Source organism: Dasypus novemcinctus, chromosome 5 (assembly GCF_030445035.2).
Source record: "Dasypus novemcinctus isolate mDasNov1 chromosome 5, mDasNov1.1.hap2, whole genome shotgun sequence".
Lineage (NCBI taxonomy): Eukaryota > Metazoa > Chordata > Mammalia > Cingulata > Dasypodidae > Dasypus > Dasypus novemcinctus.
Genome location: NC_080677.1, coordinates 124,580,343 through 124,603,758, shown reverse-complemented (window position 1 = coordinate 124,603,758; position 23,416 = coordinate 124,580,343). Strand labels below are relative to the sequence as shown.

Below are 23,416 nucleotides of genomic sequence, written 5' to 3'. Positions count from 1 at the left end.
TTTCTGAAAGGGGTGACAAAGATAAAAAGACTTACAGCTTCTGTGGCCATATAACAAGTAGAACTGCCCTAACTCTTAGGTGTCACAAAACAGGAGTCAGCAGCCACCATAACCCATGCACCATCTTGGTCCTTGATGACACCTAGATCAGGTAGGCTAGAATCCTCATGAAATTCCATGTTCTGAACTTTGCTCAGTATTGAGAATGTCCGAGAAGAAAACACTCAAAGAAGTGCCAAGTTTATTAGTGTGAGAGAATATCACCCTCACATTGCCACCAAAAGACAAAAGATCCCCAGAGATACATGTGCTGACCTCACACTAACAGTTATGGAGAATCTCTAGGATTTGAAAATACCTTAGAGGTTACCAGGTTGAATTTCCCATCTGATGTGCTAATCCCCCTTGAACATCTCCCTCCAGGGAACTGAGGTCAGATTCTGTTTAACATATGGCCATGACTGAAACTCTGGCTAGCTCTGAATCTGCAGTGTGGAAGCAGAGAATGTTTAAGCACTATATGGTAATAAAAGTTAATGTTCCTTGGCTCAGGCCCCTTTCCTATGAGAAAAAATTCCCAGACGCCAGTGCAAAGTCCCTCAAAATCCCCCCAACCAAGCACAAAGCACAAAAAGGAGGGTTGGAACTAAAGACTGGGTTAGCTGGATTTCACTCTCGGGCTCTCTGGAGGCGTAGTTCTTGGGCCACAGAAGGCCTCTGTTACAGGCTACTGGGGCCAGCCCTCTCTCCAGGAACATCTTGCCCTTAATCTCAGGCGGATTCCCCCAGATAACAGCTAGGTTTGCTGTTCCACCAGCTGCAGTTTGGCAGTCTTGACTCGCTGTGCTTCCTTCAAGTTCCGTGCACGGACCTCTGGGTTGGAAATGAACTCCACTTGCTGCAAAGGGAACCAGCCTCTCTCCCCATCTGACAGTCTCACACCCTCCAGCCAGCCTATGGACACAGAATGAATGGGGAGAATTACCTGGGGAAGACTTGTGATAGGTTTCCCTGGATCCTCTTCCTGGAAACTTCTGAATCCTAAGATCGAATGTACTAGAGAACCCTCAACATGGGAAGCCCAGCTTCCCCCCCAATACATTAAACATGGCCATTCTGGGACTGGCAAATTCTACAGCTGCCTGCTCCTGAGTCTTTTCCAACCAACCTCTGATGCCTGGACTATGCCTTATGGATTTTCCCTCTTACCATCACTGCTTTGCTGTGTTACCATCACCACATCAGCCTTCTCCCAAACCTCTGATGCCTGGACTATGCCTTATGGATTTTCCCTCTTACCATCACTGCTTTGCTGTGTTACCATCACCACATCAGCCTTCTCCAGGGCCAACTCATCATTCTCTCGGGGTTTGTAGGCTCGAAGGCACTGTACTTGTGAGGAGTCTTTGGAAGAGAAGATAGATTTTAAAGACGTTAGGACAGGCAGGTAACTGCAACATGGAGCAGGAATTGCAGGGGGACATTGGGACATTGGAAGAAGTTTGGGCGATGGAAAATAATAAGCAAAAGAAGTGACTGGAAAATCTTCATTTTCTACCAGGGACCAAAATAGTTGATAAAAAAAATAGAAATGGATAAAATTCTACTTTCCCAGGTAAGAAAAATTGAGAAATATTTCTGACTATGTTTAATAACTCTTTATTTCAAACATTTGGGATTTAGCTAATGACCCATCTTCCCTTTGAAGAGTTTTCTGATGCTATAATCTTCAATGAATTCTGAGCTCCTTTAGCACAGATTGTCCATATGAAACCATTTAGCCCTTATCTAATAGTTTCACGTGTGTTTTGCCTCTTAAACTAGACTGTAAAATATGAGCCTGTGACTAATTCTTCATTTCCTTCCTAGTACCAGATGTGGGATCAGAAGAGCTTTAACCAGCCAGAGTTCCAGGTATGACTTAAACAAGGAACTTAATCCCCTTTAGCATCAATTTCCTCATCTGTAAATAACTGGGTTGAGCAAGATGATTCCTGAGGAAGTTCTGCATTTTTTCATATTTCTGTACTTTCATGAGTCAGAGGAAATTTCTATAGTTTTTGAAGGTCAAATTAACAAGCCTCAGAGTATATCTTACTCATAAGCATTCAATCTTACAGAGGATTATTACTCTTTCTACTTTAACACATTGCACTGGTTCTCCCAGAATACAAACAGAATACTGCATGATTATCAGCACTTTTTCTTTAAAGCTCATGCCATTTGCCATGCATAAGGTCACAGTGAAGGAGGGAGAATTATCTTGCCTTCCTTACCCATCAGAGAAGGTAAACCCAACAGATGGATCACAGAGTGAGCTAGATAACAGAACACAGCTGAGCCTGGTTCTTCAACTTCCTTGTCCAAGGTTCATGAATTAGTCTGTTGTTTGAGTAACTAAAGGCTCAGTGTTCCTTTGAATCCTTCCTAGAGGAAAACTGTGGAGCTGAGATGGGAGCTGGAGGAAGTTATGTGTATATGCCTGTGGCTGCCTGTGGGTAAACAGAAATTGAGGGGGAGGGTGATGGCCTAAGGTTATTCTGTACAGGATGGGGTATTGGCTGCACAAATCTACTGTGTTGCTATCCTCTTACAACTCTCACTCCAGCCCTAATTTACCCCTGCTTTTCCACATCCACAAGTCCTTTAAGGAAGTAAAATCTAAGCAAATATGCAACAGGATAGAATTAAGGAGGCAAATATTTAAAAACTATTGACTGAGGTACGGAGTGTGTGTGTGGGGTGTTGCCATGGTGATGGGGGTTTTAAGCAGATAAGTTTCAAGTCTCATGCTCCATTAGCCAGTCTTCCACTCTGAATTTCTGGAGAAAAAGCAATAAATGGCTGCCTACCAGATCTACGACCCAGACCTGTACCCCTGTGCCCAAAGGAGACTTCTGATACTGCCATTTTTCTCTCCTCTTTAGACCTTTACTCACCATAACACTCCAGAAGGTCCAATTCCTCTCTTGGCAATGCCAAGGCTGAGATCCATCGAAGCTTTTCACTTCTGATAAGACAAAGCAAGGACATAGCCTCAACTGCAATTACGGGGTTGAAGGAAGAGGGCTAATGATGGGAGGGGAAATTACTGTGAGAACACAAAAAGGTTCAGTGACTTCTAGGACAAAAGTCGGTAGACTCTGTTTTGTTGGAAACATGGCAAGGTTTTGTACTCTATGTTAATGAGTCTTATCCTTTATTTTCTCCCTTCTCTTTCTTTCCAGGCTTATCCTTCTGATGACTTCTCATACTGTCTTTTAAATGGGGGCATAAAGTCAACTGTCAATTATACCCATAGATTTTCCATTTTGAGATTATACTAAGCAAAATGTTCATCTCAGTTTAGAATCCCTTTATTGTTTTGCATAATTCTTGATTGACATTCCCCTGCCCACCTTCCTTCAATCAAATAGCTAAGAGGAAAATTATTCTGCAAAAATAAATAGCTCAGGGAGATACATCTACTCATTTTTTAGGTCCCATAATGTAATCCAAACCTAATTTTGTAATTATCTGAAGTTTTTGCATTACTTTAGCCTCTCCTTCCAAACACACTTGGATAACTGAGAGCTGACATTCTTTATGTTCCAGGATGATGCTGCCCAAAGCACTAAATGGTATGATCTGCATCTCATTACTTGACATATGTGATATTTTGCATATGAACACCTACACAAGTGCTTCTATAAGTGAAGACAGGATCATTATTGATCCTACCCTAAGGCATCCTTTGAGGGACAGAATTGAAAAGAGTCCATAGCATTAGGGTCCTTCTTATATCTGTATTCATCCTCTATCTGTATCAACAGAAATAATAGTAAGAGTCTTTTAGATGCTCATTATTGTAGGCACTGTGTACCAGATTTTATAGGTATTATTAATGCTCTCGAAATGTATATATGTGTCTATGTACCATATTTTATTATTGCTTAAAAGAAAAGTGTGTCAAAGTTCTCTACACTGTGGACTTCTGCTCAAGAGAGGATTGAGTTGGAAGGTGAGAGCAAGCAGGACTAAAAGCATGTCTTATTCACATATGTATCCACCCAGTGAATGCTGAAGGCATTCACTCAAGATAACAGAATTCCAATTCTTCGCTTATTCTCTACCACCTCCATCTGCTTTCAGGGGTCTCACACACATTGTCCTCTTAATGAAGGGATTTACAAAGAGATTCTAAGCCTTCTTAGTGGCTACTTTATACCCTATCCCAATCCCAATCCCTTTCAAGTTATCTATTAGCTCTAGGTGCTTGGGTTTCTCTATGACTGCTCCCCAGTCCAGAATGGACTCCACTATTCTCTAGACACACTTTTTGCATTGATCCCACAGTTCCATCCCAGGCTGCCCTCCAACTCCTCTGCTCAGCCCCATCTCACTGAGTCTCAGTGCGGAAGAGGAACTCAGCCGGGGTGCCCTGTGCGTTTTGCTGTAGGAAGAGGCGGAAGAGGTTTTTGTGAGGTCCATGTAGCTTCATTTCACACTTTTCCACTCGGATGGAGGAGAAAGGAGCATGGTCAAATACCAGGAACCGGCTACCCCTACAAAATAAAAGATTTTTTCATCCTGATTATAGTATTTTCATTCTTTAACCACCCTCATATCCTTGGATTCAAAATGTCCCTATTCTTACCACCTGCAGTGTGCAAATTCCCATATAGACCACAGCTGATCCCTGACTTCACTACAAGATGGTCATTTCAGAGTCCTTAGGGATTTTGCAACCAGTATGGCAAATTACATGTACAGTTCAAGGAATACTCTACCACTTTAAAGAGTTGAGGAGATAGAACGAAGGCCCTTAGAATCAGAGAGTTAAGACCAGGAATTACCTAGGCATTACTGGGCTAGTAGACTGATTCCAACCCAAAGAAGCCATATATAAGCCCATCTGAGAACTTGCTACATTAATTTGCTGCATTTTGCTTTAAATTTTTAACACAGTGAAGGTTTGGCTGTGTGATCCTGTGACAGACTTTGGTGGGATCCCTTCCTTGCTTTGGGCTTTCTCTAGGCCATGGCCTAGAATCCACAGGTTGAGTCACTAGAAGGGTTCCTCTAGGAACATGACCTTTCTCTGTCCCTTTCAGTCCTTCTCTCTTGCCCCATCCCATTTCCCTTCCAGGTTCTGTCCTCCCATCCCAGTGACTGACTCTCGGGGCCGGGACAGCAACAGACAATCATTAAAGAGGTGTAGGTGGACTGGACGAGTGTTCAGTTTCCTTCGCAGGGCTGGGGAGGCACTGAACTCAAGAGCTGTCAGCTCCCCACTCTTCACCAGCCAGCGTGACTGTGAAATTAATGGGAAAATCTGTAGGGTAGAGAAAGAGAGAGAAAGCAATGTCACGCACACCATGAGCATAAGGTTTCACCTCAGTCCTACCCTCTCATCAATTCTACCATTGAGAATCATCTCTTCCATATCTTATCTCTTGTTAATAATCCATCCACTTAGATTCTTTTAACTCTGAACCCTCTAACTATCACTGTCCGTTGTTGTGTGGCTCCCATATCCATATGCTCTGACAAACAGAAGATTCTGGTGGTCCAACCCAGGGTAGTGGTTATGAGAGAAAGTCTAGCCCTAGAAGCCTAAACTTAGGAAGAGAAGGAAGAGCCCAATTACAACATTTGATGAGAGAAGGCAGGGAAGAGTATGATGTATCTTAGAAGGTAAAAGATTACTGGCAGTTCTGGCATTTGTTCTCTCTGATTATAGCCAGAAGATATGAGAAGAGCAGTCAGAATCCGATGTGGGGGTGAGAATAAAGGGAGTAGATAGGGTCTGTTTGGAGCTGGAGTTTGGGTAAAGATGAAGTTATTAGAATAAGATTATTGTGTGAATAAGAGATTTTAAATTTCTGGGGATGTATGGAGGGTACTCCTGTATTAAGAATTGGTTTGTTCATTAAAGCGGGCAGTAGATATGAAGACTCTAACAATTTAGGAACTCATTTGCTTTGTCTTACATACACCTTGACTATAAAAGGAGCTTCATCTTTCAAGATAACCCATGAAATTGAAGGAGTTGGAGGTACATTAAGTGTGACTGCAACAAGGGAAAACATAGCTTACACTGTTGGATGCCTGCAGAATGATATTGAGAGTCCTACAGATTCCTGTTCATTGTTTCCACAGCACCAGAATTTCATCATTAGGAAGTATCTGCCCTTCAGCCTCAGCAGAAGATTGACATAGCTGTGGCTTTTCAGAATCCACAAGCTGTGTCATTGAAAATTTACATGCTGCAGCTTACCAGAATGCTTTGGCTAATTCTTTGTATTGTCCTGATTATAGTATTGGAAAAGTGTCATCAGAAGAGTTACATTACTATGTTCAGAACAATTTTACAAGTACAAGAATGACTTTGATTGGACTTGGAATTAGAATTTGAATGTGGAATGTTTATTCTAGCTTTGTGCTTGGATGGAAGAGTCTGGATTCAATTTTATGTTTGCTTCTATTAGACTACATGAAGAAAAAAAATTCAATGGTTCAAAAGCCAAAAAATATATTAAAAAAAAAAGTTTACATGGAGAAGTTCTCCTTTATTCCTTCCTCATCTGCTCAGTTCTCAAATGCACCCCATTAACCTTGGGTAACCAATATTCTTTTCTTATGTATTCTTCCAGTTTCTTTATGCATATAAAAGCAAATATATATATTTGAGATGATTAGATAACTTTATATTTGTATCCTCATACTTTTACAACAAAGGTGATATATATACACACACACATATACACATATACAAACACACAGTTCTGCCCCTTCCTTTTATTACTTAATAATACATCTTGGAGATTGAAGTAGGCATTTCTGTATTCCAGAAATAGTACAGAACAGACAGTGGGCAGAAATGAAGTTTGAGCCTTGGGATAGTATGAGCTGGATGGTTCATTATTGGAGGGAGATCTATGGGACATATTAAAGATATTCGTGGGTAGGGTGGAGGAGCAGGGGACTAACTCACTTTGCATTCAAACTCAATCTTCTGGCTCAGGTAGATCAGCTCCTCAGTCCGTCGCATTCTCTGGACATTGTTATTGCAATCTTGGATCAGCTGAGTATTGCACAGGGTGAAGAAAGAGGAAGAGAATTGTGTTAGAGGCTTTGATTTTTGAACATCCTGCAAGAAAGGTCATTGAGTCTGGAAATAGGTTATGACAGCCTCAATCTTTTCTACCATGCTGGAATTGAATGAAAGCAGCATCAAGTTCAAGTCCTAGTTCAAGTATGCATTAAATGACCTAATAAAACATTCCTGGGCTGAGTGAAAATGCGATTTCATCAGGGGTGGGGAGGAGTTGTAGTTAGTAAGAGCACAGTAGGTCTGATGTCGTCTGTCCTCAGGTGGGAGAGGAGGCTGTGGGTTGTCTATGAATGCTGGTTGGTGGATGCAGGGAAATGGCTGAGCTCTCCCATACAGTGGGGACCTTCTTTCTGTATTTCTGGAATCATGGGTCTGGGCAGGGGAAGAGTTGTCTCTGGAAAATAATCGGGGGGGGGGGTCAGATTTGGGTGGTGGCTGCCTACCTTCTCCAGGGCATGGTGTGCCTTTGTGGCCTCTGCTTCCTCAGAAGAACCAGGCTGTGTTCTCTTCAGAATGTTCTATAGAACAAATGGTAGGCAGATGGGGAGGAGAAATGGGAAATCAGGAAGGTTGGGGCTGGGTTAATGGAGAGGTAGATGGGGAGAAAAAATGGAAAAAACAGGAAGGTTGGGGATAGGTTAACAGAGAGGTCCAGGGACAAAATTTCAGCAGCAAATAAATATTTCTGGGAAAGAAGAGTGTGCGTAGTGGAGAGACTGCACACATCATCCAAAGGATATTGAAGTGTGGCAGAAGAATGGACAGTCCTTTGTTTTGGTTGCAGCATTGGGAAGATGGGCTTCCCAAGACCATCCCTTTGAAGTTAAGGGGAGAGTGTGGAGGTAAGAGCTGACATACCTGCAGCAGCAGTTTGAGACGAGTAATGCGCTGGAAGGGCAGAATCAGAAAGGATTTGAGTGAAAGACGTTGGCAGATAGGGTCACTCTCCAGCTTCTCAAGGACCTCTCGGAAATTGCTGTTGCTATTCCTGCATAAGCACCAAGCCTCAGGTGAGGAGGCATGTGGGGAGTAATAGGCATGGGCATAGTGATGGCCTGAGGAGAGGAGGCTCAGGGGAATATCTATGGTTGGGAAAGAATGGTAGAAGCAGACTTACAAAAGCCCTAGATGTGATCACGCAGAGGATATCAGAGAGTGGGTTGGGGCTTAAGATCATAGAGGAGGCACAAGAAAATGTGCTCTCTGGGTTACACTCTGGGGTGGGGACTGGGAGATTGGTGGGAGGTCACTGCAGGGCCCACATGGGGATTGAACAGGAATTAGGTCTCACAGTAGGCTTTGGAAGGTGCGCTCCTGGTAGGTCTGGTTCGTGACATAAGGCAGGTAGACCCGGCGGAAGTTGGGGGCATGGTTCAGTACTACATCACACACTTGGAAGGTGAAGATGTTGCTCTCAAAGTTTTCTTCCAGGTCTGAAAGGAACCTGTACAGTATCCAAACAAGTCTCATGAAACTTGTACATCTCAACTGAGCAACCAGCAGACCTCTGCTATACCTTGTGACTTTTCTCCTTTAGTCAGTTAGCTCTATTGACTATCCTTAGCTTAGTGCCCCTTACTATGTCCTAGTGTCCTCTCCAAGTCTGCCCCTAGTTTACCTTTGATGTACCTCTAGACTCAAGATTCCATTTCTTATTTTTCTTTTATTCCTGATATGGTTTTCTGATCTTAAGATGCTTCTCACACCTCATCTACGATGCACAGGATGCCTATAGTACACCCAAAACCTTAACCCAGGAAGCATTTCTCCTTCATTTACTTATCCATTAATTGATATATTCGCCCACACACTCTCTGCTCACTCTTCCTGTCTCTAGGGGTATTAGGGATTATGGAGGGAGTTGAGGCTCAATCTCTTCCTGTGACTGTGGCAATAAGAGGGCTTCTGAAAGGGAAAAAACAAAACAAAACACCTAGAGGTTTACAGACTAAACCCAGTAAAGCATAAGTGAGTTTATTTGGGAGAAGGGGAGTGTCTCACGTGGTACTGACGTTGCACACGTCCTGTAAACGGGAGAAGAGCCATTGGTGATCCTGGTTGGAAAGGGTGGATCTGAGCTGGGTTGAAAGTTGGAAATGGTCCACAGCTATGTGTAGACTGCGCAGGTATGAGGCCTCTGATACGATCAGCTCAAATTTGACCTAGGAGGTTGGGGATGAGGAAGATGAATTTAAACCTTTTTTTGTTCCTCTGATGTGTGCCAAGCATTGTGCAATGCTCTAGGAAAAAAGCAGCGAATAGGACAGAATCTTTTATAGCTCACAGGTACAACAGAACCTCACCTGATCTAGAGAGGAGGTGGAAAAAGCATTTAAGGCAGAGGAGAGAACATATGTAAGCTTCAAAAGGTATGAGAGAAGGAGATGCTTTCAAGAAACTTAAATAAAAAATCATTTTTGGAAGAAGTAGTACAAGATGAAGCTGGAGAGGGAACTAGAGATGACATTTATACGGTTATGTAAAATATGTCAAATCATTTGGACTTATCTTGAGGCAACGAGAAACAAAAAGGATTTTATGTAGAGAAACAAATTGATCAGATTTTTTTTTTAGGAGGTACCGGGGATTGAAACTGGGACTTAGTACATGCAAAACTGTTGTTCAACCACTGAGCTACACCTGCTCCACCAGATTTGATTTTTTATAAAGATATTTCTGAGTGCAGTAGGGAGAAAGATAAGAGGGATCAAGAGAGCTTAGCTAGGAAACTAGCTATAGTAATTTCCAGAAGACAGATGAAGGCCTGAAGAGCCATGGGATAGAGAGAGGTAAACTAATTTCATAATTATTTGGAAGGATTTACTTATTAGCTAGAAATGGCAGCTGAAAGAGGAAGAAGAGTCAAAACTAATGATTCAGTTTTTGAGTTGGGTAACTGGGTGAATGATGGTTTTAAAGAGGCACAGATTTAGGGGAGGAAAGGGGTAAGGTCAGTTGGGGGTTTGAGGAGAAAAAGAAGGAAGCAGGATATTTGAGAATGAGACAGCACAGTTGTGGCTTGATGGAAAATGCCCAGTATTTGAGAACTTTTTTTTAGGTTTCAGCAGGGGAGAACAATGGCTCATGGCTCTGTCCTCCTTGAATGGCGATGGTCATGATCTTCATCCAAGAAGACAGATGCTTCAAGACAGATGCATGGATAGAAGAAAGAAAGTACACACCATGGCAATGACTTGGATTATCGATGTCATGGTCATATCATCCTCATGTACACCATTACTGAACCAGGGCACCCAAGATTTGTTTGTGTCTTTATTCAAACATTCACTTGCCAGATAATTTCAAGTGGCTTGTTCAACCTCTCTGGGCCTCAGTTTTCTCATATTTTTATTAGGTATACTTTACCACCACTCTCATTCCCATCCCCAGCTCACAAAAATGTTCTAGCAATCAAAAGAAATGGAATTTGTGAAAGCACTTTGTAGACCCCAGAAATACTTTTTTTATGAAAAGGATATGTGTGTGTGAAAGGAAGGTAGAGATGCAGATACTTCCCTTCTCAGAAACTGGGACTGGGGCTGGCATAGGAGCTATGGTGGACTTCTCAACATGCCAGAGTTGGTAAAGACAGCTAAGGATCATGTCATCTTTCCATTGTTTGATCCGAAAATATGGAGCTGGTGAGTAATTTTCTACATATTATCAAAATATGTACCAGATACTATGTTATATGTATCTAGCACATAGTTTCCAGATACAGCTAGATATATGTTATTTCATTTAAACCACAAAGCAACCCTAAAAGATAGGTAGTATTATGATCAATTTGTAGATGAGAAAACTGATTTTGTGTAGTTATGTAACTGGCCCAAGGTCAAACATCTAGTAAACAACAAAGCCAGGATTCAAACCCAGGCCTGTCTGACTTCAAATTAAAATCGTAAACATTTTTTTTTCAAGTGATTGCAACACAGGCACCAAAGGTCATTCTAAGGTCTCTATGAGATCAATGGACCACAGGACAATTGCAAGGGGACACTCTTCAATGGACCCACCAAAAAAGCCTCTGCATATGTCTTGATGTGTATCCTGAGCCTTGGTTGAAGAGGGAAATTGTAGTCTACCCTGCAAGCAGCAGTATTGGGGTTAACTCCACACTCCTCCCAAGGAAATTCAGAGGCACAGTAACATTGTAGAAGCCTAAACCAATAAATAGCAGTAGGACTAAATGGTCCATGGCATGTGGAGGGATAATGGTAACATCCAGAAAACAATACAAAGCCTTCAGAGAGGAGATGAACAATAGTCATGGCAAGCATGTGTGTGTGGTGAGGACAGCCTATCCTTGGTGGTGGTGGTGAAAAGTAGATCAGGATGTCAGTAGCTGAGGCTATTTGTTATCCTTTCAGGATCCCCTTCCCACTCCCCATTTTGCCCTGATGGATACCTCCTGAAGTTTTTGATCCTCATGGGTCATGGAGAGCAGCACAGTACTATTTCGCACCACAGGAATTTCCTGCCAGAGGGAGCCACTGGAGGCCATGGAGAGGCGTTGCAGGTAAGATTCCGAGGAGACCAGGGCCTTTCGGGGCTGCCGCGGGGACATGGGTCCAGGTGCCTCTGCCTGGCTGTCCAGCAGTTGCTGGCTCTGAATCTCCTTGTTCAGGACCACATCACTGTACTCCTGATAAAGCAGCTGAGCTAGAGGGGTGAAAAAGCAGGAGGCAAGGAGAGAGTTATGGAGAAAAGCAAACTGAATGGAGGCACAGAAAGAAAGAGAAGCCACTAAACTGCTTCTGACTTTCCTGGCCAACTCTCTCCCTACAGATATCACTGCCTCGCTGCTGACAGCCACTTGGCCCTTGGGTAGAATAGCCATTTGGGTCTGTAGTTCCGTTTCAAGGTACTCACAGGAATTGATGAGCTTTGAGCAGCGTCTTGAAAAGCCTCCCATCACGTCCTTTGGTTTTTTCTCCCTGTGGTGTGAAGAAACATTCTGGGGTCCTTTCTGGCCTTTAGATACAAAACCTCTAGGACTGTAGAGAAGACATTCTCTAACCTCTGGAGACACAGGCTGGGATATGAGGGCCAAATTCCCTGGAGATGAAGAGTTGCAGCCCAACACACTTTGGGTTAATTTTGGGGCTTTCTGGAACTTATGTGGAAATTTTATAGGGTTCTTGGCCAAGGGGCTCCTACAGACAGGAGCCTCTGACTTAGCAGGTAAGTCAAAAGAACAACTCCTTACCCTAGAATGCTGTCATCAGTCTCTTACTCTCTCCACTCCTGGAAGAGACAGGCCTAGAACCATTCAAGATTCCAGACCCCTTGTCAACTAATGGAAATCTCAGCATCCTAAGCAAAGAGCATAACTAAGTCTATTGGGAGAAAGAATTGACTCACCGAAAAACAATGGTGTCCGAGGGGCCAGGGAATTTTTCTGTAGCTGGACTTCTCATACCTAGAAATAGAAATGGGTGAAGTGACTGAGATATCAGAGGGACATTAAGGAAGAGCCAAAGCATGTAAGACCTAGAGTGGGAGATGGAGGGATCCAGAGGGATGGAAAGAGCTCTACTTGGAATCCAGGAGGGAAAGGAGTGCCAAAGCAGAGAGCAGTAGAGGAGACTCATACCAGGTATGTCCCCAGTCCTCATGTTAGAATGTGAACTGGACAAGTGGTAGATTCCCTCTACTTCCAGAAGGGAAAAAAGCAGATGTTCTTCACTGAAAGATAGGAAAAAGTCCAGAAAAATTTTGGGAAAAATAAAGTCACTGCTGGGTGATAGATAGGGAGCAAAAGCGAGACAGTGAGTTCACAAAGATGTTCGAGGACTTCCCTGTGTCGCGCTGAGGTGTGGGTGTGGGTAACTCTGGCAAAAGCAGTAAGAAGAGAATGGGATGAGGTGGTAAAAGCTGGAAAAGAGGATGGTCTTGGTCTGACATGAGTGTCACTGTGGTTTTTGCTCTACTCACCCGAAGAGCCCTCAGGCAAGATGGAAGCTCTACGTAGGCCTTGGCGGTTCCAGCTCCTGTTCTTGCTGGGCCCTTCACTAGGGACTGCAACCTGTCCACTACTGACCTCTGCTGGTATCCCTGGGTCCCGCCTGTGGGGCCAGCTGGATGCCTTCTCCAGATGGGGATGGCTAGGCCTTTCTGACTGCCTTGCTTGGCCTAGATCTGACCTCCGTGGGCCATTGGCTCCTTCCTGAGGGGCTGTTCTTCGCAAAGTTCTTCTGACAGGGGTCTCACACTCTTCTGAGAGCCTTGATTCATCTTTAGGGGTGGATTCCTGGAGCTCCAGAATCCAGGGAGTGGTTGGGGAAGATGGACTTAGAAAGTTTGTAATATTGCTGAAAGCCATGCCAGGAGACACTTCACTCTTACTCCTGGTGGAAGCAAAAGTGTCTGTTGATCTGCCCATGGCAGGTGGCCAGGAGGTACGTTCTGCAGATGGGGGAGTGGAGACTGTCCATTCTTGACAACTAGGCCTTGGTTTGGTTTGACACCCTGAATTCATTAGTACCCCCTGAGTGCTCTTGCTCCTCCCTCTGGTCTTTGGGGGTAACGGGGGTGGTTCACTTGTAGGTTCCATGGTAGGGAGAGGGGGTAGAGGTTTATAGATCTTCAGGCTACTGGAGGAGGAAAGGGAAGACTGGTGGGGCAAGGACAAATCAGGAGTTGGGGGTAACGGCTTGTTATATTTCAGCCTAGGGGAGAAAGAGGATTGGGCATGGTGGGAAGTGTCTGGGGGAGAGGGCAGAGGTCGGTGCTGCCTTGCTACAAGAGGGTCAGGAACTTGGGGAAGTGGGCCTTTAGGGGGGCGGTACAGTGTTGCATCTATGGTCAGTGGAGGAGGATGGCTATGCCTCTTCTTGAGGGGAGGAGGGGGTGGAGGTTCATGGGTCCTCATATCGACAGAGACAAGGGATGGGGACAAGCCATATGTAGGAGATGCTTGAGTAAAGGCTAAACTATGTGGGGAGCCCCATGGCTGGCTACTCTGGGGACTACTGGGCCTCTCTGGTTTTGAGGTGAATTCCTGAGAGTCTTGCCTCAGAATGGATAATACAGTAGGGGATTCTGGAATGCTGCTGCAGCCCCTACTACTTCTTCTGTCCCTTCTTGGGATCACAGAGCCATAGATGGCAGGTTTGGGGGGTCTTTGGGGCAACTCTGAATGGGAGAAAGAAAGTGACATTCCTGCCAGGTTTGGAGTCTGCTCTGTTCTGTGGGAACCCGGGAAGGAGTTGCTCCTGAAGTGTTGGACAGCCCCTGTGGAGATGGCTAGGGGACTCTGAGGGCTGGCCCAGGCAAAGTTGGCACATGGGTCCATAGCAGCCCCTGCAGAGGGGAAGCCATGGTGGACAGCTGGGGGAGTCTCAGAAACCCCACTGAGAGACGGGCTGTCAGTTGAGAGAGAGGCTTTGGCAGTTTCAGGAGAACTCACAGCAAGAAAGGTCTCCCTCCTGTGAAAGGCAATTGGGGGGCTGGCAGATGATGAGGTACTTGTGCTGGGGGAGACTTGAGCAGGACTGGAAGAAGCAGAATCCTGTGTCCTTGGAGGATTCACAGATGAATTAGCAGAGACTGCTCCAGCTCCCTGGCTGGACACTGGCCCCTTCCCCAGCTCAGATCTCTCTTGCTGGCTGTCTTGAGCTGTTTCCTTGTCAGATGCCTCCCCAGCAGCAAAGGAGCTAGGTGGAGAAATGGGTTGGTGGGACCATCCTGACTCCAGTCTAGAAGTCACAGCTACAGGGAGTGGTTCTTGAGCCCTAGGTTCTACCTGAGTTCTAGAAATCCTGGTTATGTGACAAGAGGTCTCTAGAAATGAGTCACAGGGAAAAGAGATACCAGGAGCTATCTGAGCCAGTGTTGAAGGACCATCATGTTCTTCCTTCTCTTCTGTACTCCTCTCCTCTCCCACTGCCCTCAGCCCTTCCCCATCCTGATTCACTGGTTCTTCCTCATTTGACCCTGTTTCTTCCTCCTGCCCACCTACCAGTATCATTGCCGCCTTTAAACCCTGACCTTCTCGCTTTCTAGTTGTCTTCTCTGGGTTTTGCCCTAGGCTTTGATTTTCCTTATACTTAGTATCCACCTTGCTTTCTTCCTGCTCCTTTAGTCCCCTCTTCTTTGGTTCCCCCTGTTCTAGATCTCCCACAGTCCTCTGACCCTGAGCTCTCTGCTCTCTATCCTCTTGACTCTGCTCACTGTAATTCAGATGGCCCAATTCCCCATTAAGCCGCTCTCTTTCTCCTTGTTTTACAAACACACCATCTTTTACCTGTTCCTGTTTTTGTCTCTGTTCTCCCTTTTTACCATGAACCTGCACTAGCATCTGTTCCTGTTTCCCAAAAAGGTCATCAAAACAAATCCCCTCCCCTAGAGTTCCTTCTCCCTGAAATTTATATCTCTCTTGCCCCAGTTCCTCCAGCCTGTGAGTTCTCTGGTGACACATGAGCCCTTCTTGCACAAGACTTTCCTGCATTTCCTTGGATACCAGTTCTTTCCTTTGCCTGACAGTTTCACTTTCAGGGTCCTGGAGCTGAGTGGTCTCTGTAGAGTGCTCTTCACAGGGAGGCCCAAATATGGTTTGAGTAGAGGTGTCTGAAGATGTTTCCTCCTCCTCTGCTTGTCCAGCACCCAATGTCAAAGAAACAAGGTCTGGCCTAAATTCCACCTCCACTCTGCTGCCCAGTTCACTGGGAACTGGGACCAGATCATCCCAGATGGGGTGGGCCCAGAGCTCTGAGGGAGCTGGTATAGTTGTTTTTCTATCTGCTAGTCTCTGGGGCATTTCTTCGGGGAGCTCAGGAATGTTACACACCTCAGCCACAAGGTTTTCCTTGTTGGTCCCCACATTTGCAGGGTCTTCCTTGGGAAAAGATGGCATGCTCTCAGCTGAATAGTCACTCACATCCCTTAAATCCCTCTGCTGGGTCTCCAAGAGTCTGTGTCCCTCTGTCCACTTGCAGCTTGGGTCCTGGCTGCCTTGAGCTTCAGGGTCCAAGGCTAGGGTCTGGCTGCTCCTCATAAGAGCTTCAGGGATAAAAATGAATTCCACTATGTCAGGGACGGGGTCAGATGTTCTCTGTTGGGGCTTCTCAGCCTCCATCAGGGCTAGATCCTAAGCAGGAAGAAAAGACAAAGGTTTCTGTTACCTTTTCTCCTTTTACTTTCAGGGAGAGAGACTATAAGGAACAGGGTTGGGGATAATTCTTTGGTTCCATTTTTGTTTTTAAGACAAAAGGTACTCAACAAAGTAATAGCCTCTATAAAACTTAGTCTTTAATAGCTATTTACTGAGTGACCCTTTCAAATACTGGGCATTCAATCAGTAGGGATTAACATAGAATAATACCTTGCCCTCATGGAGCTTTCAGTCTTGTGGGGGAGACAAAAAATAACAAATAATTAAATTAGAAAATAAAATCCTTGTCAAAGAGTGCCAAGGGCTCCCAGTGGTCATTACCCTCTAGACTGTATTATGTCATATTCCGTTTCTCCCTGTTTACTCTCTGGACACCAAGAATGACTCAGCCACATGTAACTCCCAAATGATGTGTGTGACACACCCTAGATCTAACAGCCCAGGAAAGCAGTGTCAAGGAGGGGGTGCTTCCTTCTAAGCTGCTGCCATGGGATTAAAATAGGGCAGGCTATTGCAGTCGATATCTGAAGCACCAAAATATACTGGCTATTGCAATCAATACCTGAGGCACCAAAGAATACAGGGTCAGACTTTTATTCATCTTTTTATTTTCCCTAGTGTCTAGCAGAGTCTCATAGCTCTGAAAATTTTGTTTTCAATTTTAGAGGCAGCTGTTATAAAGTGGAATGCTAGACATATTAGATAAGTACCACAATAAATAAAATAAAATGGTTAGCTACTTCAATTAGACCCATAAAGCTGAATTACCCTCACTATCTTACTCATCCTTTCTCCCCAACAAACTTGTGGGGTCCTTTCAATACTTTAAAAAATTTTTACCTTCTCACCTCTCTTCTCACTTCTAGCAGAACACCTCCTACTTCATAAAGAAGTTAGAAACTAATGGAGAGGAACTATTTCAATATCTTGCCATCAAATCTGCACAGCTATCTGCATCTATTCCATCCTCTCCATCTTCAGTCCTCTGATAGTGCAAGAGATTCCTCTCCTCTCCAAGCACCATCATCTTCAGCCTGCCTTCTCAGGGACCTTATGCTACAATGATGTCTTTCATACTTTCACCTTCCCCTGGAACTGTCTCACCAATATTTATGCATGCCCATGTCTTTATCTTTCAAATATCTAAAAGGAGATGTTCATATCTGCTATCTTCATATCCTCACATCTACCCACCTCCAACCTAGTTTTAGTAAGTACCATTTTGCAACAGCCCCTACAATCTTCAAGTTGTTAAATCAAAAAGAAGTTTTGTAACGTTTTTTGGGGGCGATTCTTGGCAGTATTTGTTACTGTTGGCACTAGAAATCCACTATTCCTTGTTTTCATGAGACTACATTTTCTTGTTTTTTACTGGTTTAAGTTTTCTCCAATCCTCTAACTATATTACACTGTACTTATCCTTTGTGGCAAGAATACAATTATAATTCACTTTACATTTCTTATAGCATTTATACAATTATAATTACACAATCATGTTTATATCTTGAATTATCAACTATCCCAAACAATAGATGTTAAGTTTTATGAGATCAAGAGCTACATATGTCCCATTCACTAGTCTATACCTAGCATAATACCTGCCCCATACTAGGTGCTCAAAAAATATTAATATTTTCCAACTAGAGAACAAAATTCTCGTTTCCCATCTTGACCACATTCTCCACATCTAATCAATCATCAAGGCCTATTGACCCCCCCTCCTAAATATGAGTCTGTCCACTGTCTCTCCATCTCCACTGCCAGACCCTGGTCCATGCCGTGGTCCTCTCTCACCAGGTCACTGCACTTGGGGCACGATCTGTCCACTGGCCTCCACACATTTTTCTTGACTCTATTCCCAACTCACTCTCCACACAGCACCTGGGTGATCTTTAAAAGTACAACTTCAAGCCTAAAATTCTTCAGTAGCCTCTGACTGCCTAACTGCCCTTGGAACAAAACTCCAATATTCAGAATGGGTTATATGCCCTCCATAGGCCTGTTCCTGCCTTCCTCTCCAGTTGCCTCATCACCTGCCCCTCCCGACACCCCAGCTTTCCAATCCTGTAGCTCACCTCAACACTGCCTCAGACCTCCAGGCCTTTGTGTGCGTGCTTTTCAGTCTGGACTCTTCTTCTCCTGTTCTTTCCAGTCCCAGAGAACCCTTTACTTCTCCTCTAACATTACATTGCATGTGTACTTCCATATTTAATATCTATTTTCCTGGATAGACCATGAGCTCCATTAGGGTGCACAGTCATAGTAACTGCTTAATCCCCTGTGCCTAAAACTTAGTTGGCTCCAAATTAAATTTTATTGCATCAAAGAATGAAGGAAGAATACAGAGTTAAAAGGTTCCATTTTTAGTTCTGCCTTTTTTTGGGTCTTGATAGTTTTAAGACTATTGGAGAATTAATTTATTTAAACATCTATTTTCTTATCTTTAAAGGGTGATAAAATGCTTCCTTTACATAGAGTCTAATAAAGATGAAATAAGATAACATAAAAAATGCATTGTTAACTTTAGAGGGTCATATAAGTGTTAGGTGTTGTTATTACTATTGACTTAAGAAAAAGAATAAGACAGTAAGAGAAATATAGCACTTATGAGGTAGGACCTTAAGGGGTACACAGAAAACTTTGCTCAAAGTTACAGATGAGGAAACTGAGGATCAGATAACCTAGATCCTTGTTCATATTTCCTAAGCAAATAGTACTGGTGAACCCAAACCAAAGTCTATTAAGTTTCCTGCTATGCACCCAGACATCCAGCTATAAGGAAGATGACAGATCTCTGATCACAAATCAGAGAAGCCTGTGGACAGGGAAGGGGCTATGGAACCCATGGCTGCACCAGCATCTAAACTTTTCTTGTCTGACCCAGGCTTAAAGTCAAAGGTCATTCACCCAGGATGACTGCTCTCCTGCTAAGGCATCGCACATGCACATGTGCACATGCAAAGAGCAATGAGCCACCTTGCAATATTTATGCAACAGAATCCGACATAAGCAAGCAGATCCGCATCCACCCTGCAGATGTAGTATGTGACATCTGCCATCCCATAGACACAGATATAATCTATATAGGGCAAAGAGCTATGTAGAATGTAATGTTCTTGTATATAAGGCCTTCCATGTCCTTTTCCAGTTAATTGCTGTAGTGTGTGATTTGCTCCTTAACTTAACCCAAAACACAAAATTCTATAAACACAGTGGATAATACTCTGACATGATCATCTTCTCTCAACCACATATTAAATAGTACAGTTGCTCACCACAGACATTTTCTGAACCTTGGCACCTCATTACCCGTCTTAGGAGACTGGTGTGACTAAACCTGTATGTAGTCTCCCTCATCCTATCTGTATTACTCAGGTTCTATCTTCCATATACACTGTCATGTGTTTTCTAGACTCTCCTCAAAACCAGTCCCTAAATACATGTGATTTCACCCTTATCCAGATCAAATCTATGTATACCATAGATTACATGGACATTTTCAGTTCCATTCTAGTGACACATGCATGTTTCCTGCAACCCTCTTTAATAGTACTTCTAACAATCTCTTTATCCATTTAGAAATATTGAAAGTCACCGGCTCAGCCACCATTTACCCCAAAGGGAGAACTTATACCATGTTTCCTATGCTTGATTCTGTCTTAGTAAACTTGTTGCAATGACGGGGGACAATGCTAAAAATCCATGAAGCTTGGTCTTACTCATATAAAGGCATCAAGAGAGAGTTTTTCTGCAATATCCATTGTGTTACTGTAGTCTCCTTATCTCCTCCACTGTGAATAATCAGTATTTACCTAAGTACAGGCACAGACAGGGTCTGGCCTTCTTCCAGTCCAGAGACATTTTGCATCTGTATTGGCCCCACCCACCTGTGACTTCTTAATAAGAGACAAAGCTCCAAGTCACCTCATTAACAGTGTATGACTGAACGCCTTATATCTCTTAGAGCCCTCAGTACTTTAGCTCTCCTTTATATCTAGTAATCATGAATAAAACTGCATTTCAAAGACTACTCCCCATCATCCTCTTTACTCTTTGAACTCAGGTCAAATGCCATGTATATTTTTGAGAACCATGCTTCCTGGATTTTCTAACAGTGTCAAATACAAATATTCTGACTTACACCACCAGAATACTCCTGAGATTACAAAATTTCCACATTTAAATAACATCTTCTATATTGCCGCTCTCATTAGGAAAATGTCCCCTAAATCAAAAGGTCTCATTTTGTCTTAGAAAATAAGATCACCACATAGATGTATGTTCATTGTATTTGATATGATTTCCCCCAACTTCAGTATTACAAAGATATCAAAATAAGGGTAGCTTTCTGAACCACTGATTGCTAAGACCTAAATCATATCCATTTAGGAAAGCTCCATCATCACAATGAAAACTCTAATAAACATTTCTTATCTATTCCCTAATATCTGAAAATAACACATCATCTACTTGCCTTACAGATCTGATGGTCTTAAATAGGAACATCATTAGCATCAATGTTGACTGTTGGAGAATGAATCATGTCCCAACCCCTGGTCCCGTGGGTGGGAACCCATTTGTAAACAGGATCTTTGAAGACATTGTTAGTTAAGATGGGCCTTAATCCAATATGGTTGAAGTCCTTATAAGCAAAGGAAATTGGACATGGGAGGAGAAGCCAACAAAAGAGCAAGACACCTGAAGTCAACTGAACCTGGAGGAGAAAGGAGAAGACATCACCATGTTCATTGTCATGTAGAAAAGTCAAGGACTAATGATCTCCCGCAGACAGTCCCAGCACATCAGACTTCAAGGAGAAAACATTGCCTTGACGATGTCTTGATTTTGAACTTCTAGCCTCAAAACCATGAGCCAAGACATTCCTGTTGTTTAAGCCAACCCACTGTATGGTATTTGTTTTAGCAGCTGGGAAACTAAGACTCTGACATATGCCCCACAAGCACATTTGTGGCCCTGATGTCATCAATACATTTACTGTGATTGTGAGTGAACTGTTCATATCCTTGTTGTGGGCCACCTTGCAGGGACTGTCTAAATCAGATGCTGGAAGTCTCCTATTAATGTCTACACCACTGACACTAGAGCAACACTGCTCCTATTCAACCCTTGACCCGGTGAGTAACACTGTTTCTGTCCATACTGCATGGGAACCTACCACTTTGGAGAGCATGAATAGCATGTACCTGTCTATCCCATAGACAACCTCATGCAGACCATGCTATGGGCGGCCATATACTCTAGGGAGCCCCTAATACCCTAATATATGAAGGCTCCTCGCTATCTATAGAATTACTATATTCTTTTGGTAAGAGGGATTCTGTTACACACCCCTGACTTCTCTCTTTTCCCCATATTCCTCTGCACAAATCCTCACTCAAAATTGGCACTCCCATCTCTCTCCTTCCCACTGCCCCCATCTGCCAAGAGTCTCCTCAATGGACTTGGCTTCAGTTTCAGGTGACCCTCGATTGGTTAACAAAATGATCCACATTTTGCTAGTGCCTAGGTCAGGAGCTTCTTCACATTCCGGATGTATATAAAACAGAAGTCTGAGAAAGAGGCCCATATCAGGAACTATTTGAACATTTCTGGAGTAGGCCAAGGATGCAAGACCATGGAGTGTAGTCTGTGTAGAAGGAGAGGCCAGAAAGGAAAAGTCACCCTCTCTCCCTGGTCTGTTTGACACACCCTTCCCTCTCAATCTGACAACAGAGTCCTGGCCAGAGTTCACTTCTAGGTAGACTGGAGGTGAATCTGCCCTGGAAATCCAAGATCCAGGCAGGGGAGAAGGGTACTGGGATTAGCTCTCTTAGGGTAGTTTGGCTGGAAACTAATTATAAATGATGCTCACAACCAGTAATCCCACCCAGTCCCCAACTCTAAAAGGCTCTCTTCCTGCCCTACCAGTTAAGAATGCAAAGTTTTTATTAGCATAAAGCTTTGTGAAGTGTTCGCTTTATATACCTGACAAGGTGTGGGGCGGAGGGGAGCAGGGCAGGAGTTGTTGCCAAGGGTTAAAGATCCTTGGCTAACAGGGAAGAGAAGTGTGAACTAGACATTCACAGGTATGCAAATACATATGAAGATAAATGAAGGCAGGCCCAGGTCTGGATAACAAAAAGGCCGACAAATAAAACATCTCCAGATAGGGGCTACGTATAGAAAGGGAACTTCAGTTATTCTTTATTATAGGGGTTAGCTTTCCCCCGGGCCTATACTTAGAAGAAGAAACCATGATTATCGGCCTGGGGAAAACAAGGCAACAAGGTGCCCATTCCCAAAGTGGGGACTGCAGCCGGAAGCAAATTTTTCCGGCAAGAGCATTTCCTCGCAGCTGCGTCCTCAAACTGACCAGGGTACTCAGCCGCACACCCAGAACTCTGCCTATCTGCCCAGCCCCCCATTTCCGGAGCCTGCGCCCGGGGACCCAGCTCGGGCTGATCCCTGGGTGAAGGCCTCGTCTCCTCGGCCTTCCCGTCCCTCCCTTACCTCCCGTCGGGCTCTACAGCTACCCGGAGCCGAGAGCCGAGGAGGGAGGCGGGCACCCACCTGGTCACTTTCACATGCTGTCTCGGCCAAGAGTCCCCCACGGGTTCCAGGCGCCGGCCCGCAGTCCCCGCGCAGGCCCCGGCCGCCCCAGCCGCCCCACCCGCGGCCCGCCCTCCCCCGCAGGACCCGAGGGAGGGATTTGGTTTTCCTGGGAAGTTTCAGGTGAGGAAACCAGGGACACACCTTCTTGGGGGAGGGGCAGGGCCCCAGTGCTCCGAAGCCTCATTGGTGTGAAAGAAGCTACAGCGTCAGAGCTGGGAAGTGCTGGGCCCGGCGGGGAGGGGGAGCCGTGGGGGCCGAGGGCAGGCCCGGGCCGGCCGTCCCGGAGCGGAGCCCGCAGTGCGGGCGGCGCGGCGGGGAGCGCGCGGGGCCGGGGCCGCGGCCGGGGCCGGGGCGGAGGGAAGGAGGCCGAGCGCGGACCGTGGGCGGGGTAGGGGCAGCTCGGACGCTCGACCGGACTGAGGAGAGGGAGTGCGACGAGGGAGGAGAGAGCTGTGGCTCCTCGCACGTATCTGATATCTCTCTGTGGTTTCTTCACCCTGTGTATTTCTTCTCTTTACCTGAACTTTACTCTCAGCTGTGATGAAACTGTTTGTGTTTGTCATTTCACTTGCATGTATCGCAGAATGTCCGCG

General features: G+C 44.5%; 1 protein-coding gene across 3 annotated transcripts; it reads right to left on the bottom strand.

The window, feature by feature from the left end:
- Positions 1–224: 224 nt before the first annotated feature.
- On the bottom strand, positions 225–23,056 carry ARHGEF5 (Rho guanine nucleotide exchange factor 5). 3 transcript variants are annotated; one of them, XM_004461904.5, is made up of 15 exons: positions 22,965–23,056; positions 13,034–16,187; positions 12,461–12,518; positions 11,969–12,033; positions 11,505–11,758; positions 9,098–9,258; positions 8,388–8,540; positions 7,955–8,084; positions 7,540–7,614; positions 6,977–7,066; positions 5,157–5,314; positions 4,383–4,544; positions 2,940–3,010; positions 1,300–1,404; positions 225–954 (listed from the first exon to the last, which is right to left on the bottom strand). In XM_004461904.5, exons 2-15 carry the CDS (start codon positions 16,173–16,175, stop codon positions 797–799), a joined length of 4,782 nt encoding a protein of 1,593 aa, XP_004461961.1. In that variant the 5' UTR covers positions 16,176–16,187; positions 22,965–23,056; the 3' UTR covers positions 225–796. The 3 variants fall into 3 exon arrangements, with proteins under 3 accessions (XP_004461961.1, XP_004461962.1, XP_071071429.1); XM_004461905.4 differs by lacking the exon at positions 22,965–23,056 and adding an exon at positions 22,782–22,908; XM_071215328.1 differs by lacking the exons at positions 225–954; positions 1,300–1,404; positions 2,940–3,010; positions 22,965–23,056 and adding exons at positions 3,782–3,800; positions 22,782–22,901.
- Between the last annotated feature and the right edge of the window lie 360 nt (positions 23,057–23,416).